At 44.0% G+C, this 18,364-nt stretch overlaps 1 protein-coding gene across 1 annotated transcript; it reads left to right on the top strand.

Annotated features, from left to right (window-relative positions):
* The first annotated feature begins 2,829 nt into the window (after nucleotides 1-2,829).
* On the top strand, nucleotides 2,830-11,690 carry LOC130862535 (zinc finger protein 709-like). The gene is made up of 4 exons (XM_057752138.1): nucleotides 2,830-2,939; nucleotides 7,162-7,288; nucleotides 7,718-7,778; nucleotides 9,143-11,690. The coding sequence occupies exons 1-4, from the start codon at nucleotides 2,937-2,939 to the stop codon at nucleotides 10,365-10,367; spliced, it is 1,416 nt and encodes a 471-aa protein (XP_057608121.1). The 5' UTR covers nucleotides 2,830-2,936; the 3' UTR covers nucleotides 10,368-11,690.
* The last annotated feature ends 6,674 nt before the right edge of the window (nucleotides 11,691-18,364 follow it).

Genomic DNA, 18,364 nt, shown 5'->3' with positions numbered 1-18,364 from the left:
ACAGAGACCCACATTGGAGCACCGGACTGAGCTCCCAAGGTCCAAATGAGGAGCAGAAGGAGGGAGAACATGAACAACGAAGTCAGGTCCACGAGGGGTGTGCCCACCCACAGTGACAGTGGGGCTAATCTATTGGGAGCTCACCAAGGCCAGCTGGACTGGGACTGAAAAAGCATGGGATAAAACTGAACTCTGAACATGGCGGACAATGAGGGCTGATGAGAAGCCAAGGACAATGGCACTGGGTTTTGATCCTACTGCATGTACTGGCTTTGTGGGAGCCGAGCCTTTTTGGATGCTCACCTTCCTAGACCTGGATGGAGAGGGGAGGACCTTGGACTTCCCACAGGGCAGGGAACCCTGACTGCTCTTCGGACTGGAGGGGGAGGGGGAGAGGAGTGGGAGAAGGGGGAGAGTAGTGGGGGGAGGGGGAGGGAAATGGGAGGCTGGGAGGAGGCGGAAATTTTTTGCGCACGCCTTTAATCCCAGCACTTGGGAGGCAGAGGCAGGTGGATCTCTGTGAGTTCGAGACCAGCCTGGTCTACAAGAGCTAGTTCCAGGACAGGCTCCAAAACCACAGAGAAACCCTGTCTCAAAAAACAAAAAAAAGAAAAAGAAAGAAAGAAAGAAAGAAAGAAAGAAAGAAAGAAAGAAAGAAAGAAATATTAAAAAATAAAAAATACTTTGTGTCTCAGAAGAAAGATGGAATTTTTGAACAATGTCCCTACTGGCAGGAATGTGAGGCAGCTGCTCAGGAAACAGCAAACAGAGATACAGAGATCAACACTAGTGCTCAGCACATTTTTTCCTTTCAAATAAGTCTGAGCCCATCCCTGTGGATATTGCCACAGTCTGTTTGCAGGGTAAATCGTGCCACCTCTGTCAGCTCTCTCCAGAAAGGCCCTTACAGACCATTCCTTCACCAGAACTGTCCAGCCACGCTGACCTCTTACCGTCTATTAAACCTTAACCTGCTTTATGGATTCAGGAGTGGGACCTGGGGTCCCTAGACTTCTTTGCATCTCTCATCACCAGTGTAATCTACTGAATATTATTTTTTGCTTTAAACTGTTGCTTGCCTGTATAACTTGCCTATTGAGGATGGTGTCCAAGTTTATTAGGGCTGCCAGGGCCCAATCTCTGACCCTAGCAACTCTGATAAATTATTATGGCCTACTCTCCCAGCGCCTCCACCATTATTAAAGTCAATATAGCTAAGAGCCTATCAATTGTGTGTATATTTAATGAATGATCTTAAGCTATGAGCATTTGGCAAAAGCCAGGTTCTTTCATTTCACTGTTTCAAGGATCTGATATCTTTCTTTATAAAGTCCATATTTTTAAAACACCCTAATAATTTTGTTTTCCTTATGGCATATGTTGTTTATTTCATTTTTTTAATATTTGACATGAATTATTTATTGATTTGTTTTGTTTTCTCAAGATAGAATGTTCTCTAGGCCCTGCTAATCTCAAGCACATCATGCAACAATAGCTGACATTGAAATCCAGATTCTGCTGCTTATGCTTCCTGAGTCCAAAGGGTTCCCAACTGTGGTTCTCAACCTTCCTGATGCTGTGACCCTTTAATACAGCTCCTCATGCTGTGCTGACCCCCAACCATACAATTATTGGTACTTCATAACTTCAATTTTGCAACTTTTGTTTTCCAATGGTCTTTGAGTGTCATGACCCATTTCCACACGAGAATTAGACTGCTGTCCATTTCAACATGAGATACATTTAGCGCTCACGAGTTACAGATAAGCAGTAGGTACTAGGCACTTTTCTTCCCTAGCTGTGGGCGGTCCCTGGCCATATCTGAGAACTCTGAGAGTTGGAGGGTTACAGGTGGTCTGCTATGTAGCTGGAACCACGATAAGAAAAATAAGATGCCTCAGATCCCAAATTATTCATTAGATAAGGTTTTGTATGCTAAACCAGTGAGATGAGAAAATAAAAATGATGGCAGACCTGGCCTATGGGAGAAGAGGACAGGAATGTCTACCCTGGGGGATAGGAGGGGGAAAACAACATTGTCTTGCTCCAAATCAGCAATTATTTTTGCCTTTTGTCTATGCTGCTATGTCTTTCTGCAGAATTGAATATTAAAAATGGCTTCAGTTCTCTCCATTCTCTTGGAATTTGTTATCATCTTATTTCCGGCTGGCCTGGATTGTAAGAGTCGTAAAGCCGCAGTATGTCCGCTTCCTAACTGCTCCAGGAAAGAACTGCAGAAGGTTCTGATTTCTTCCGCCTGTGCAGAGTTTGTAGCTGGCCAGATCTTACTCTGTAGACAAACCAGGCTGACCTAGAACTCACAGAGATCTACCTGTCTATGCCTCCTGAGTGAGTGATGGGATTAAGGGGACTTGCTCCACCAAGTCCCACTTGACAGTCCACGCTCTAACAAAATCTTTGGCTTGCTTGATCCAGGCCCGTGAAGTGCGTCAGATTCAAGATCCAATACAAGTTCTAGGCTCAAGGCAAGAAACTACTGCACTGGACATCAAATTGGTAAATGGACGGTGGACACTAGCCTCCCAGGATGAATACGAACCGTGTTTGAGATCACCATGGACTGAAGTACCCAGCACGACCCCGGCAGTTTTGGCTTTTATGTAAATCTCTCCCAGACTATGCTAGGTCTCCTACAACACAAAGCAGAGTTGGAAGGATGTGCCTCAGTCAGTGGGGCTCCTGTTGTGGGATCCCTTCTGTCTCTCAGCCTGTCACTCGCTGCGCGGCCCTAGCCAATCAGGGCCTCCAGGTGGGCTGTCCAATCAGGAGCGCCGGGGGCGGCGGGGCGGGCTCCTTCCGGCAGTCCCGCTGTGCGTTCTGTTGAGCAGCCCTGGGAGGCGCGGCGGGCTCGCGGCTCGGCTCTTCGCCGTGAGCACCGCCACCCCGTGCTGTGCGGCCAGCTCGGCAGCCACGCAATGGTGAGCGCGGGGCCGCGGTCTCCAGGCGGGGAGGAGCGATCGACTGAGCCACAGGAGCCTGTGTGCCGGGTCCTCCCCGCGCTGGGGGAGGGGTGGCACCGGCGACCTGGAAAGTTCGGCTTCATGCGAAGATTAGAGTTAAAAAGCAAAGTCGCGAGCACCGGGCAGGTGACGGGAGGGCAGGCAGCTGGTAGGCGAGCTGCACTGAGCAGGTGACTGGAGGGCTGCATGCTGGGGAACCGAGGACGCCAGTCTGGGCGGGGTCGCTGAACCCTTGGGGACGTCTGCGGACACCTTTTCCTTCTCCCGCGCACGCTCTTCTGCGCGTGGACTGTGACAGCTTGCATCTAACGCCCCCAATTGCGGCGCTGCTTGCGGCCAGCGGCTGTTCTGGGAGAGGGGCCGCACTGGACCGCCCCAGGATCAGATAAGGAGGAGAAACTTGGAGCGGCACTCAAGGGTCGGCAGAGTGGAGGATCCCTACGGCTGCCCCAGCGCCCTACTGTGCGGTGCGGTGCGGTGCGGTGCTGTGTGTGTGTGTGTGTGTTCGTGCGCAGTGAGACAGGTATGAAGTCACGGAACAACTTTATGGAATGATTGCTCTCTTTCCGCAGTTCGCGGACCGACCTTAGGTTGTCTGGCTTGTGTTGAAAGGACTCCTAGCAGCTGAGCTATATCACAGAGCCTAGTACAGTTTAATTTTTCTTTTCTATTAAAGAAAAAATCTGCTTCCTCCCCAGTTTGGGGATTGAAAGCAACAGCTTATGCATAGCATGCTGGGTGAGTTCTCTATTACTCCTTAGGCCCATTGCAGCCTTATCCTACCTTGATGATAATTGCTTTGAAGTTAATTTTTGTTGAAGACCAGCTTCCACAAAACTCGTACATTCCAGGGTAGGAGCGTAAAATTCAAATTATTAAACAAACAAACACAAAAAGAAATAAAAGAGACAGAAACACAGAACAGCATGGGGGGGGCATTCTGTGAATACTGAATCTGCCTGGTTTATTTTCCACATGCGTATATACTTCACTCCAAAAGGGAAGAGGGGGAGGCAACAGGCTTCATTGCCATGATATAAGAAATAGACTTGAATTCTCCAACCTTTGATCCAGGTGGAGCAGACCCACCTCTATACCCAGAATACTAATTAACCACGCCCTAGGTCAGAATCCCTCGTTTGTGGACACACCTGTTGTCACCAGCTTTAAGAGAGCCAAAAAGCTCAAACTCTCTGACCTCCAGTCAAGGTGGAACAACTCTGTCAGCCTTCACAAGTTCTGAACTGTAAACCGTGAATCTCTGCTTTGCTCTTTCCCAAGGCTGTTCCAGTATTCTAACTTCCTTGGAATTCTAGGAATTTTCAAAGCAATTTTCAACTCTGGGGTTCCTTAGGTGTGTGATCCAGAGTGTTACCATCTTATCTTACCGCTAGGTTGGTGACCTTGACTAGGAGAATGATTTTCTTTTTACTTAAACTTAGATTCTTGCTGAGCTTGTTGGCGCTTGCCTTTCATCCCAGCATTCCAGTGATTGAAGCAAATGGCTCTCTGAGTTCTAGGTCAGCCATGTATATATAGTGAGTATCAGGCAAGTCAGGACTACACAGTGAGAACCTGTCTCAAAAGAAATAAAACAGAATTCTTAGATTCTTCACCCATCAGGATTCACCAGTGGGTGGGGGCTCCCTTTGCCAAGCCTTAAAACCTGGGGATTAATCTTTGGAAGCCACGTGGTCAAAGAGAATAGAAAATCACAGTATTTCTTTGACCGCTTGTTCCTTCACCTCCATCCATGCACAATGGCAAATGCATGCCCACATATGCACACATAGAAAAATGTTTTAAAAATCAGATTTTAGCTAGGCGGTGGTGGTGCACGCCTTAAATCTCAGCACTCAGGGAGGCAGAGACAGACAGATCTCTGAATTTGAGGATAGCTTGGTCTACAGAGCAAGTTCCAGGACGGCCCAGACTACACAGAGAAACCCTGTCTCAAAAGACCAAAATAAAAATAGAAGAAAGAACAAACCATTCCCTTTATGGAAATCAAATAAAATATTTGTGTTTACTTGTTTTATTTTCAAGATGAACTTGAACTCGCTATCTCCCTCAGGAACTTGCTTTCTGGAGTTGAAGTGTCTGCCACCACATCTGACTTATACAGGGCCTTAAGAGTTCTTGTTCTCTTAAGGAAATGTGGCTTCTCAGAGTCTCACTATGTAGCTCTTGGCGGCCTGGAATTCACCATGTAGAGCAGGCAGACCTCAAATTCACAGATCTGCCTGTTTCTGCCTCCCTAAGGCAGGGGTTAAAAGCTGGACCACCAAGTCCAGCCTAGACACCTTTCACTCATAAATTTTTCATTGTATTATGCTTATTACCTCAGTGGATAATTTGTATTGATCTCAATGTGAGGAGTCATTTTCTTGACTTTTCTTTTGCTGTTTTATTATTATCAAGGAAGTGAACCTATTTCTATACCAATAGTTTTTCATCCCCAGGCATTATTGCTCCTTTGTAAAGCTTGTGTTCATTTTATTATTTATTTGTGTATGTGCTCAAGGAGGCAAAGGGGGTATCATGTGTATATGTATGTTATTATGTGCGTGTGTCTGTGTATGTGGCCTCAAGGAGACCAGAGAGGCGTTCACACCCTAAAAGTTAAGCTCCAGGCAGTTGTGAGCTACCTGATGTGGGTGCTGGAAATTGAACTCAGGTCCTTTGCGAGAAGAATGTGAGCCGTTTCTCTAGCAAGTTCTTTTATGTTGCATATATTCTGGATTTCTCTGTCAGATTTGCAGGTCTCACTTTCCCTAGTTTGAATGTTTGGAATTATTCGTTCCTCTATGACTTTTCACCTTAAAATATATTTCTTCGTGTAAGTTGACATTTTTCTCATGAAGAGACAACACTCAAAAACTAAACTTAGAAGGCTCAGGAATCTCCTAAAACAAGATTCACAGTACTTTATGAACACATCCACAATAACATAAACACTAGCAAATGCTAAAGAAAATTTCCCCGGTACAGGAAACCCACCGGAGACAGCTTTCGGGCGTCCTTATCCATGCGGAGTTGAGCTTTCATTCACTCCTGTAAGTAACAGAATAAGCTCATTGATACAGCAGATGTGGGTGGTTTCGTGTCATTGTTGCCCCATCTGGAGTGAGAAGACATTTGTTAACATTTCATGAAAAGTCATATGAGGTCTGAGGATCAAGTATATCCCAGCTGCGAGTACTTCCCACCTGCGAGTCGCGGGGAACGGAGAGTAGAAGACCCGTCCCGGGCCCTCGTGGTGCAGACGTGGCAGAGCTCCTGTTCATCTGAAGTTACAGGTGTCAACTTCTAAGCTGTGGCCTCCCACTTAGAAAAACCGATTTCCATCATGAAGGGGAATCCCACTTTCACTTTTGAGCCACTGAGGTATGCACGCATAGTCAGGGTAGAGATGACCCAGAGGTGAGGATCACCAAGACACTGGCTATGGGTTGAGCATCTGGAGAAATCTGGAAAAATGAAGGTCTGACTAGCAATGATAATTTTTAAGATCAGGAGTCCAAACCTGGTATACTGTAGAATTCATGTCATTCTGTTGAGATGTATTTTCTTTTTTTTTTTTTTTTTTTTTTTTTTGGGTTTTTCAAGACAGGGTTTCTCGAGATGTAAACTTAAGAGTGCAATTGAACTGTACCCCGAAATAGAGTGATTTATTTATCATTTGTATTCTTGCCTTCTCTACCAAGATATTAAGGTCACTTACACCATCCAGTTTTAACATTGAGGCTGGAGAAAAGGCTCAAAGGATAAAAGAACTGAATGTTCTTGCAGAGCATCTCTGGGTGTTGTGCCCAGCATCCACATGGTGACTCAACTGTCCCTTATTCCAGTTCCAGAGGATCTAATGCCTCTTTCAACTTGTATGGCCCTCTGAACACACACATGGTGTACAAACACACACTCAGGCATGCTGGTGTTAACACTGTTCGCGACATCGGGTGGGAGGCTCTGAGACGGGAAGTAGAAATGCACTGCAGCAAGAGGACTGGGCAGAGCTGCAGCTCATCCTGGGCCCTGGGCCCACTGGGAGGAGTGCTGCTGCACGGCTGCTCCCTTCCTCATCCCTCAGTGTTTGCATTACAACTTCCATCTCATGGAAGAGTGCGGATCCCACAGTGTCGAGTGAACCTTTTGTCAATCAAGTATGTACAATGTTTAGGCCTCAGTGAGCGTTGAGGACGTGGCCGTGCACTTCACCCAGGAAGAGTGGGCTTTGCTGGATCCTTCCCAGAAGAGTCTGTACAGAGATGTGATGCTGGAGACCTGCAGGAACCTCGCTGCCGTAGGTGAGGCTATCATCTTACCTTCACTCTGTAAACTAGGGAGCAAGTGTCTCTTGGTGTCCATGCTCTTCTGGGATTTGGACTATTGAAAGGCAGATTATATTAAATATATCAGACAGGGTTTCCATGTAAGAAACTAACTTTTGGGGGCTGGAGAAATAGCTCAATGGTTAAGAGCATTGCCTGTTCTTCCAGAGGTCCTGAGTTCAATTCCCATCAACCACATCGTGGCTCACAACCATCTGTAATGGGGTCTGGTGCCCTCTTCTGGCCTGCAGGCATACAAGCAGACAGAATACTGCATACTAAATAAATAAATATTTTTTTAAAAAAAGTAAATGGTGTTGGTTGGGAAATTAAGACTTTAAAAAAAAGAAACTAACATTTTAGTAATTTCTAATTTATCCTAAATCTTCTGATACTTCCTTTTAGGATACAAATGGAAAGACCAGAACATTGGCGACCATCATAAAAATCCTGGGAGAACTCTAAGGTAATGTGCGTGCAGAGTTCTCTTTTAAAGGTGTGAAAATTGACTGAAAGGGCACAGCTGTCTCTGCCCCGATCTCCTCCTGCCTGCTACTATGTTACTCCATTTCTCTGGCTTGGCATGGTGTGGATGGTCTGCCCATCCTCTTCATAACGAATTTGCTTTCTTACCCCTGGAGATCTTGAGCAGTTCTGTGAATTGCTGCTTATAGGACACAGAGTCCCACGTCTCTGATCAGGTCCCACATGAGCTTGGTGTGTTTGGAGCCAGCTGGACCTCAGCTTGCTCATGTCTTTAATCACTTTGTGACCCAGGCCACTGAGTCCTGAGTAGCTTGGGTTCAGGAACCCTGGCTAGGGGTGGCAAAGGGACAAAGAAAGAACAGACACACATACAATGAAGCTAAAATCAGATGGGATTTTCTCTCTCTCTCTCTCTCTCTCTCTCTCTCTCTCAGATTGGGGGGGTTGGTGTGTGTGTGTGTTTCGAGACAGGCTTTCTCTGTATCTCTGCCTGTTCTGGAACTCGCTTTGTAAAGCAGGCTGGCCTCATCTCTGCCACCCTGAGTGCAGGGATTAAAGGTTGTGCCGCTGCCATCTGGTACTGCTGCGACCTGGAACCTTGGGGTCTTTATTACAGCACAGGGAGGGGTTAGCCAGACTGGGTAGGAGATCTCTGTAAGTAAACAGTCTCAGGCTGTACATATCTGGAAGGAGAAAGCTGCAGTTGCTAGTCCTTACACATGTCGATCAACTGTTCATAAACACTCAGACTCCCAGAGAAACCTTTGCCATCCTTCTTAAGTGTGGGCCATATGAATGATTTGTCCAGTTTACTGTGGGCCAATTAGTCCTGGAGTCCTGGCCACGCCCATGTCAAAAACACATTTACTCAGGATTCACTCACTCAGGGCTTCCTCCACTCCCTACAGATGGCTACAGAGTTCTGTTGTTCTTCAGTGGTGACCATGACAAGAACTCTTTAAAGGAATTTTGATGTACTACGAAAATTTGCAAATAAGCAAACTAAACAAATAGACACAATGTGAATTTTTTTCATTTTAATATTTTTATCAAAACTACAGTTTATAGATACTAAAATGTGAGTGTGCTGACTAGTGTAATTTCACTGGAAACATTACAGGAACTTGAACTAATGGGTGCCACTGTTTTGATCAAAGCTCTGTTAGAGCTGGTGTGTAGAACATCGATCTGTTTGGTCTCTGGCCACTCATATCTGGCAAAAGGCATAAACCTTGTCTGATCTGTAGAACTATGTATAACCTAGACCTAATAAGCAGTCAGGAGTAAAACAACTCTTACTAAATTGCTTGTCTTTTGTTGGCGTAGCTTGTGTTTTCTTTACAGAAGTTACATGTTACAGACATTCTGTGAGAATGAAGGTGGTGACCAAGATAGAGAAGAATTGACTTGGAAACCAAATCTCAGTATGAGCATGAAAAGTTCCCCTGGACTAATACCGTGTGAAAAGAGCGTGTGGGGAAAGACAGCCTGGAATCATTCACCCGCTAGTAGACATGCCACATCTCACACTCAGTATAATCCACATGAGCGTGAGAAATATGTGACCAAGCAATGTAACTCCGATTCTCTAATAAGCTTCCAAAGGTATATGAGAACTCACATTGTGGATGGGCCATGTGAATGTGAGATATGTTTAAAATATTTTGGTTTTCCAAATACACAGGATCAGGAAACTGATGGTGGAAAAAATCCATGTCAATACAAGGAATATGGAAAGACCTCTGTTAATATTAGTTCATCACGTACACATGGAGGAACTCGTGCTGTAGAGAAATGTTATGAGTGTCATCAATGTGGTAAAGCTCTGAGCTCTTACAGTTCACTTAGAAGACATGAAAGAATTCATACTGAGAAGAAACCCTATGAATGCAGACAGTGTGGGAAAGCCTTTAGATACCACAGTTACCTTCACTTACATGAAAGAATTCACACTGGTGAGAGACCCTATGAATGCAGACAGTGTGGGAAAGCCTTTATATTTCCTGGTGCCTTGCAGGTACATGAAAAAATTCATACTGGAGAAAAACATCATGAATGTAAACAATGTGGTAAAGCCTTTAGACGTCATAGTGATCTTCAAGTACATGAAAAAATTCATACTGGAGAAAAACCTTATGTATGCAAACAATGTGGTAGAGCTTTTAGACTTAACAGTCATCGGCAGAGACATGAACAAACTCATACTGAAGACAGACCCTTTATATGCAAGCAGTGTGGCCGATCTTTTGAACGTTACAATAATCTTGAGTTACATGAAAAAATTCATACAGGAGACAGACCCTTTGTATGTATAGAATGTGGCAAAGCTTTTGGATGTTACAGTAATCTACAATTACATGAAAAAATCCATACTGGAGACAGACCCTTTGTATGTAAAGAATGTGGTAAAGCCTTTATATGTCATGGCCATCTTCAGAGGCATGAAACAACCCACACTGGAGAAAAACCCTATGGATGTAAACAGTGTGGGAAAGCCTTCAGTCGTAACAGTCATCTTCAGAGACATCAAAGAACCCACAAGCAGATGTCTACATGCCCCAGAAAGTAATGACCCCACCAAAGTCCAACTAGGCAAACAAATAGTTGTGTTGGGATGACTTCTAGGAACATGGACAACTCATGGACAGCAGTATCGTCATTGTGTTACTCCAGCTGAGTCCTCAAAGGAGCTGCTGCTCTGGAGATCTCTGCAAAGCTTGCAGGCAGCTCAGCTTACCCGGTGAGAAGCCTCCTCTCAGCAGGTGCTTACTGCTTTTGTAACCTTGGAGAAAGGCCTTGTCCATCTATTTTAAGGCTTTGTTTTCTGCAATTTGTTACTTGTTTACTTACCAAGTCTCCAGCCTCCCTCTTCCTTCCTTCCTTCCTTTCTTTTTTTCACTCTTTCTTTCTTTTTTTTCTGAGACAAGGTTTCTCTGTGTAGCTCTGGCTGTCCTAGATCTCGCTCTGTAAACAAGGCTGGTCTCAAACTCAAAGAGATTCATCTACCTCTGCCTCCCAAGTGCTGGGATTAAAGCTGTGCCCAGCTCCAGCATCCCTCGTATAGGCAGTGTTTCAATTTAGAGGAAATTGTTAGCAGTCTTTCTGGCTCTTTCATTGTTTTTTATGTTTTTGAACCTTGGTAGAGTGGTATACACAGCCATCAATGTCTAAGCACTGCACTCCTATGCCACAGCAACCCTCACTTAGCAGCTTCACCAGTGGCTGTAGGCCCTTCAGCACTAAGGTCTTGCATGTAGTTCTGGCATGGAACCAGAAGCAGTGATAGTAACCTTTATGGTTTGTGGTACCTCAGGGGCCTCCTTGGGCAACAAATTACAACAGGGATCCCACGGCTGGCATCATAGCATCTGTCAAGGCCATGGTCAAGAACAGGCCTAATCTGTCTTCAAGCTCACCAGCTCTTTTCCATCTGATATATTCAGCTGTTGATGTTTTATATTACATTTTAAATTTTATTGAGAGAACATTTTAATGTAAGTTTTCTGTTTATTTTTGTTTCAGTTTTATGTTAATCTGATAGAGTAACTGAATTATTGTTTGTGAAATTCTGAAGTTCCTCAAGTTCCTTAAAACATCAATTATAATCTCTCAGTCAATGAGTCTTCACGTGTTAGTTGCTGTTTGATTGGCCACCGGCACTTTATTTTGTTGATCCTGTGAGCTTATGGTTGTTTTGCTCAGAGCAGCTGCAAGCATAACAAGTTGTTTACAGGAAATTCAGGGTCTGGGTCCACAGCCCCCAACACTTACTTCCCAAGCACTATGATTAAAGGTCTGTATCACCATAACTGGCTGTTTTCTAATCTTTTAATTAAAAAGAAAATGGAAAAACAAGCCATCAAGTAAGAATACCAAAATAGCCAGTTGTAGATACAATTTTGGGAGGTAAAGAATATTAAAGAGAAAATGCTTTTAGAAAAAAAGAGGTATGAAGGTGGAGTCTGCATGGCAGAAATTCTAGTACAACTGTTTTCCTGGATAGCATTCACAACTAATTCTATCAACTGGATACAACTCAACAATTAGGACTAGAATCTCAACTGAGGAATTTCCTGAATCCGAATGACTTGTAGGCATGTCAGTGGGAGATTGTCAAGACTGTTAATTGATGTAGGAAGGCCCATCCCACTGTGAGCAGCACTATTCCCTAAGCAGATATTCCTGGATGCTGGTGCAGCATTAGCCTGCCTTCCTACCAGCAAGCAGCATCCTCTGGGGTTCTTGTTGCCCTTCATTGGCTGTAAAGTGGGTTCTTTGGCAAGAGGTACTGCTGTGTAGAATAGCAAAACTTGAAGGCCCTGAATTCGCTCAGTGATGGATTGTAAACCAAATAACCACCACACACACAGAGCTTCTTTTAAGATGTTTTATCCCAGCAACAGATATGAAAACCACCTTTCCCAGTGTGGTATGAATGGTTTTGCACCTTGTGGTTTCTGTCGTCATGAGATGGATTATAGGATATGCAACCACAATAAAGCTCCTTTAAGTATCACTGGGAGGAATACCAGGGTGGTCATCTTCTACTTGGTATTTGGTGGCAGGCCTTCCTGTAGGTATAGGCTTCCCCTCAACATGGATTATAGAATCAAGTTGCATCAGGGCAACTTGATATAAGCTACAGTCATTTGGGAAGACAGACCCTCAATGGAAAAATACACCCCATAAGATAAGAAAGCCTATAGGGCATTTTCTTAATTAGCAATTGATGTGGGAGGGCCCAGCCCATTGTATGTGGGGTCACTCCTGGCCTGGTGGTTCTGGATGCTATAAGAAAGCAAACTGAGCAAGCCATGGGGAGCAGTAAGCAGCACCCCTCCATGGCCTCTGCATCAGTTCCTGCCTCTGGCTTCCTGCCTGGTTTGAGTTCATGTCCTGACTTTCATGATGAATTCTGATAAAAAGAAAAGAAAAGAAAAAGCCCTTCCTTTCCCAGTTTAACACCCCTGTAATCACAGCTTCATCAGGTCCAGTGAACACTTGGTCTCTCAGGAGTTTAACTTAGATACTTAGGCCTGAGAGACACAGTGCTCACTGGACCCGATGAAGCCGTGATTACAGAGGAGTTAAAAGATTGGTGCAGCAGGGACCTCAGGGAAGGTATAGGGTTCTAGTGTTTAGCTGAAGCCCATGGTCAGACAAGACCTTTATGATGTTGAAGGCTGGGCAGTCTTAATGATAAACACCAGCATGGAGGTGGTGTTAGTGAAATGCAAGAGCAGGCAGCAGGAAAGGCCAACATGAAGGAGCTGTGGGCATGACTCCAAGGTTGATGTGACAAGGCTCTGTCAAGACAGTTCCTGGGGAAACACAGGAAGCCCAGTAATGCTCAAGTGAGCTTGAGGAAGACTTTAAAGCCAGAGCAACGGCTCAGAAAAGGAACAAAACACTACAAATGAAAAAGATAGAGCTTGACGTAGGTGTGAGCAGTTATTCCCCAGAGTACACGACATGAAGTGTGCTCGAGTGGATGTGGTTCACCCAGCCCAGGGCTGCTGAAAGACACCGGGCACAGTTCTAGTCTGCAGCCTGCCAAAATCGGGGAGTCTAGTCCCGTGGCAGGCTTAGCAGGCTGGGATGAAGCAACACAAACCCTGCCCTGCGCAGACTGTCAGGGATGGGGAGACACCTTCTACATTATGAGACGACCATGACATTCTGGGGCTGGAATGTCCTGGATCAGAGGAAAATGTTCTCTTAGGTTCCGATGCTTCGTACTTGTTCTTCATATGGGAGCAGACACGGAGGGGAAGCCAAGCTGGAAGATCAATTGTACCAAAGGCAGAGTTTAGGTGTCTGTGCCTACTCTGGATTTGTGTCCTCTCTGTGTTCCCTGCTGTGGACAGTGTGGCCAGTTGTATCATAATGCTTCAATGATAGCCTAGAGCCATTAAACTGAGCCAAATGGGCCCTTCTCCCTTAAGTGCTTGTGGGTCTTTGTCACAGAAATGAGTGAAGAGAGAAAAACTATTCTTTGCACATTTGCAAATACATATCACCTTTTTTCACTATTTTATTTTTTTGATTTATTATTTTTGTTAAAATTTACATTTTACATTCCAACTGAAGGAGCCAGCCATGATACGCTAAATATCAATACCTGGCTGCAGAAAGAACCACAAACTGATTACCCTAGCGTCACCCTAAAACAGACCAAAGGAAATGCCTAACATTCCAGCCCTGTAGATAGGATCACCTGCCAGCACACACTAGAACACCCCTAGACAAATGCCAGCTGAACCCCAGAAACCCCTCACCCCCACCTTTACTACTATAAAAACCCAATTCTAACTGAGCTCGGGGCTGTCCATTTATTCCAATACGTTGGACATGCAGGAAGACTGAGTTTGCAAACTTGCATAAAATAAAGGCTCTTTGCTTTTACATACGGGACTCAATCTCCTTATTGTCTTTTTGCTCATGGATTTGGGCATAACACCAACCGCAGTTCTTTCTCCCACTTTTCCTCCCTCTCTCTTGCCCCCTCCCAAGCCCACGTCCCATCCACTCCTCCCAACAGGTAAGAGCTCCCATGGGGAATCAACAAAGTCTGGTACATTAAGTTGGGGCAGGACCAACCTTAGCATTAAGGCTGAGCGTGGCATCTCATCAGAGGGAATGGGCTCCAACAAGCTAGCTCATGCACCAGGGATAGATCCTGGTCCTATTGCAAGGGGCCCCTCAGTTCAAGCTTCACCATAGAGGCTCCACAGCTGTCAGTCTATAGGTGATGAGTTTTCACAAGCTCAGGTCAGCTATTTTAGTAAATTTATCCATCATCTTGACCCACTTGCTCACATATTTTCTCCTCTCTCTCTTCAGCTGGATTCTCAGAGCTTGACCTGGTACTTGGTTGTGAATCTCTGCATCTGTTTCCATCAGTTACTAGATAAAGAATCTATGGTGATAGTTGGGGTATTCACCAATCTGATTACAGGGGAAGGTCAGTTCTGCACCCTCTCCACTATTGCTAAGGAGCCTTAACTACAGTCATCCTTGTAGATTCCTGGGAATATCCCTAGAGGCTGTCTCTATCAAGATATCTCTTTTATTGCCCTTCCACTGTCCTCCCTCCCATCATCCCATTCCCTCATGTTCTCATCCACCGTCCCCTCCCCTTACCAACCCTCCTAGCCCTCAGTTTACCCAGGAAATCTATCTGATTCCCATTCCCAGGGTGATCCATGTGTCCTCCTTGTTCCCCTTCTCTGGAGTAATACTGGAGGAAGGCTTCCAGTTAAGGAAGGCTCACTCCAACCCATCTGGGGGAGCATCAGCAGCCACAGTACCATCAGGACCAGCATTCCTCTGTTCCACACACCGGACCACGTGCCCAGATAGCCGTAGAACTTCATTTTCTTCCTGTGAAAAGACACAAACATGCCCTCGATTCCATATTAAAACAGGATCAGGGACCTTTGATAATCCAGCACAAGGATCCTTCCATTTCACCCGAGCAAAAGTTGCTTGAGTGCAATCATGCTAAAATCTATCTGTGACAGACTGTTCCTGGGCATCCACATTCAAAAAACTTAAATTTAAAGAGGGCATAATTTAATGCATTATGTGGTGACTGAGGATATAACTCCCTCCTTTTTAAGTTGCATCATGAGATTGCCATGGAGAGGTAAGGTGGCCATGGTTTAGTTCCATCTCTCTGGTCTCTCGGCATTTTCTCCAATATCTGACTCCGGGTTTATATTAGAACTCATGCTACACTGGAACTGTGAATTGCAGTCTGGTGATCCTTTGCTTTACATCTAATGTCCACTATGAGTGAGTACATACTGTGTTTGTCCTTCTGAGTCTGGGTTACCTCACTCGGGGTGCTTTTTCCTAATTCCACCCATTTGTCTGCAAATTTCATGATGTCATTGTTTTTACAGCAGAATAATATTCCATTGTGTAAATGTACCACATTTTCTCTATCCATTCTTCAGTTGAAGGGCATCTAGGTTTTTTCCAGATTCGGGCTATTTTGAATAATGATGCTATGAACACTGTTGAGCACGTGTTCGTGTGGTATGATTGGGTATACTCTGGGTATATGACTAAAATAGTATTGTTGAGTCTTGGCGTTGATTGATTCTCAGTTTTCTGAAAAAAACAGCTATACTGATTTCCAAATAGGCTCTACAAGTCTGCACTCCCCCGACCAGTGGGGGAATGTTCCTCTTACTCCACATCCTTTCCAATATAAGCTGCCATCAGTGTTTTTGACCTTAGTCATTCTGACCATTGTAAAATGGTATTTCAGGGGGATTTTTATTTGCATTTCCCTCATGATTAGTAGTCCTGAACAATTCCTTAAATATCTTTTGACAGTTTAAGATTCTTCCACTGAGAGTTCTCTGTTTAGCAGTGTACCACATTTTTAATTGTATTATTTGCTATTTTGATGTCTAGTTTCTTGAGTTCTTTATTCGTCTTGGAGTTCAACCCTCTACCAGATGTGAGGTTGGTAAAGCTCTTTTCCCATTTTGTAGTCTGTCATTTTGTCTTATTTACCATGTCCTTTGTCCTACAGAAGCTTCTCAGTTTCAGGAGGCCCGTTTATTAATTTTTGTTCTGAGTTTCTATGCTACTGGTGTTATATTTAGGAAGTGGTCTGCAATGCCAACACATTCAAGGCTACTTCCGACTTTCTTCTCTGTCAGGTTCAGTGTAACAGGATTTATGCTGAAGTCTTTGATCCATTTAGTCTGCAGTTTTGTGCATGATGATCGATATGGATCTATTTGCATTCTTCTACATGTCAACATCCAGTTATGCCAGCACAATTTGCTGAAGATGCTTTCTTTTTTCTATAGTACAATTTTTACTTCTTTGTCAAAAATCAGGTGTTTATTGATGTGTAGATTAATGTCAGGTCTTTAATTCAATTCCATGTGCCCACATATCTATTTTTTGCCAATACCAACCTGTTTTTATTACTATGGGTGTATAATAGAGTTTGAGGTCAGGATTGGCGATACCTTCAGAAGTTCCTTTATTGTATGTTGACTGAGCTTTCTGTCCTGCTCAGTCCTGCAGCCGTTCAGCCCCAAAGAAGCACATAGAAGTCTACATTAATTATAAACTGGTTGGCCTATTAGCTCAGGCTTCTTATTAACTCTTATATCTTACATCTTAAACCATAATTCCTGTCTGTGTAGCCATGGGGCTTGGTCCCTGTTATCAGCAAGGCATTCGCATCTTGCTTCCTCTGCATCTGGGTGATGGCTGCAGACCGACTCTTTCCTCTTCCCAGAATTCTCCTGTTCTCATCGCCCCACCTCTACTTCCTGCCTGTTTTCTCTGCCTATACTTCCTGCCTAGTTACTAGACAATAAGTGTTTTATTAAAATACAATTGGCACGATAAAAGATCATTGTCCCACAGAACTTACCTCCTATTTTTTCAAAACAAGAACTCTGAATGTAATATTTTTTGTTTAGCTTTTTTGTTCAGACTATTATCCATAAAATCTTGTAACCATCACTCTAAACAAAGTTAAATATCCATAGTCCATTTCTGGGGAATGTGAGCATAGTTTTTTAGGCTACTCCCTGCTGATTGGGAGTGCAGATAATCTTATGGAGACCTAAAGAAAATTTAGAATTATGGCCAAATCTTGACTGGAGTATCCTGTGTGGCTTGATCATCTCAGCCAGCAGTCTTGAATCTGTTTTAGATGTGGAACTCAGATATCTGGGCCATTTGCTCCTATCAGAGATTGCTCAAGGGGGCCTTCCTTGATCAAACCTTATTTTTCTTAACCTGGAATGAATCATAGCCTCTTATTTCCTGTGAAAACAAAAGCAAATCTTCTTCTCCAAAGTAATATATCTTTTGACTTCAATTTAGAAGTCAAGGTATTTTCAAAATATCTATCTTCGATTAATTCAGCAGCATTTATAAACAAATACCTTTTAGCAGTTGTTGCTCCTTCCTCAGCATTCAAACAATTCAAAGAGAACATAATAACATACAGTATCCAGGTTCTCTGTGTGTTTTCCATCTTTAAGTGACTTTATTTTAAATTCTTTTTTTACTTTTACTTTTAATTTTTGGCTTTGTAAGACTAGTTTTCTCTATGTATCTTGGCTGTAATGGCACTCACTGTAGAGCAGATTGTCCTTGAACTCACAGAGATCCACATGCCTCTGCCTCCTAAGTGTTGGGATTAAAGGTGTGTGTCACCACACCCAACTACTTTTCTTTCTTTTCATTTTAAGAACTCTATCCTTTTTCTTTTCCCTCGAAAGCCATGGTCCATGTTGGCACCATTCTGTTCACTGAGATTTCTGTTCTGCCTGGTCCTGCAGCCATTAGTCCCAAAGAAACACAGAGGTCTACATTAATTATAAACTGGTTGGCCTATTAGCTCAGGCTTCTTATTAACTCTTATATCTTACATCTTAAACCATAATTCTTGTCTGGTAGCCACAGGGCTTGGTACCTGTTATCAGCAAGGCATTCGCATCTTGCTTCCTCTGCATCTGGGTTACAGCTGCAAATTGACTCTTTCCTCTTCCCAGAATTCTCCTGTTCTCGTTGCCCCAC

Source organism: Chionomys nivalis, chromosome 20, assembly GCF_950005125.1.
Source record: "Chionomys nivalis chromosome 20, mChiNiv1.1, whole genome shotgun sequence".
NCBI lineage: Eukaryota > Metazoa > Chordata > Mammalia > Rodentia > Cricetidae > Chionomys > Chionomys nivalis.
This window is presented reverse-complemented; position numbering and strand designations above follow the sequence as displayed.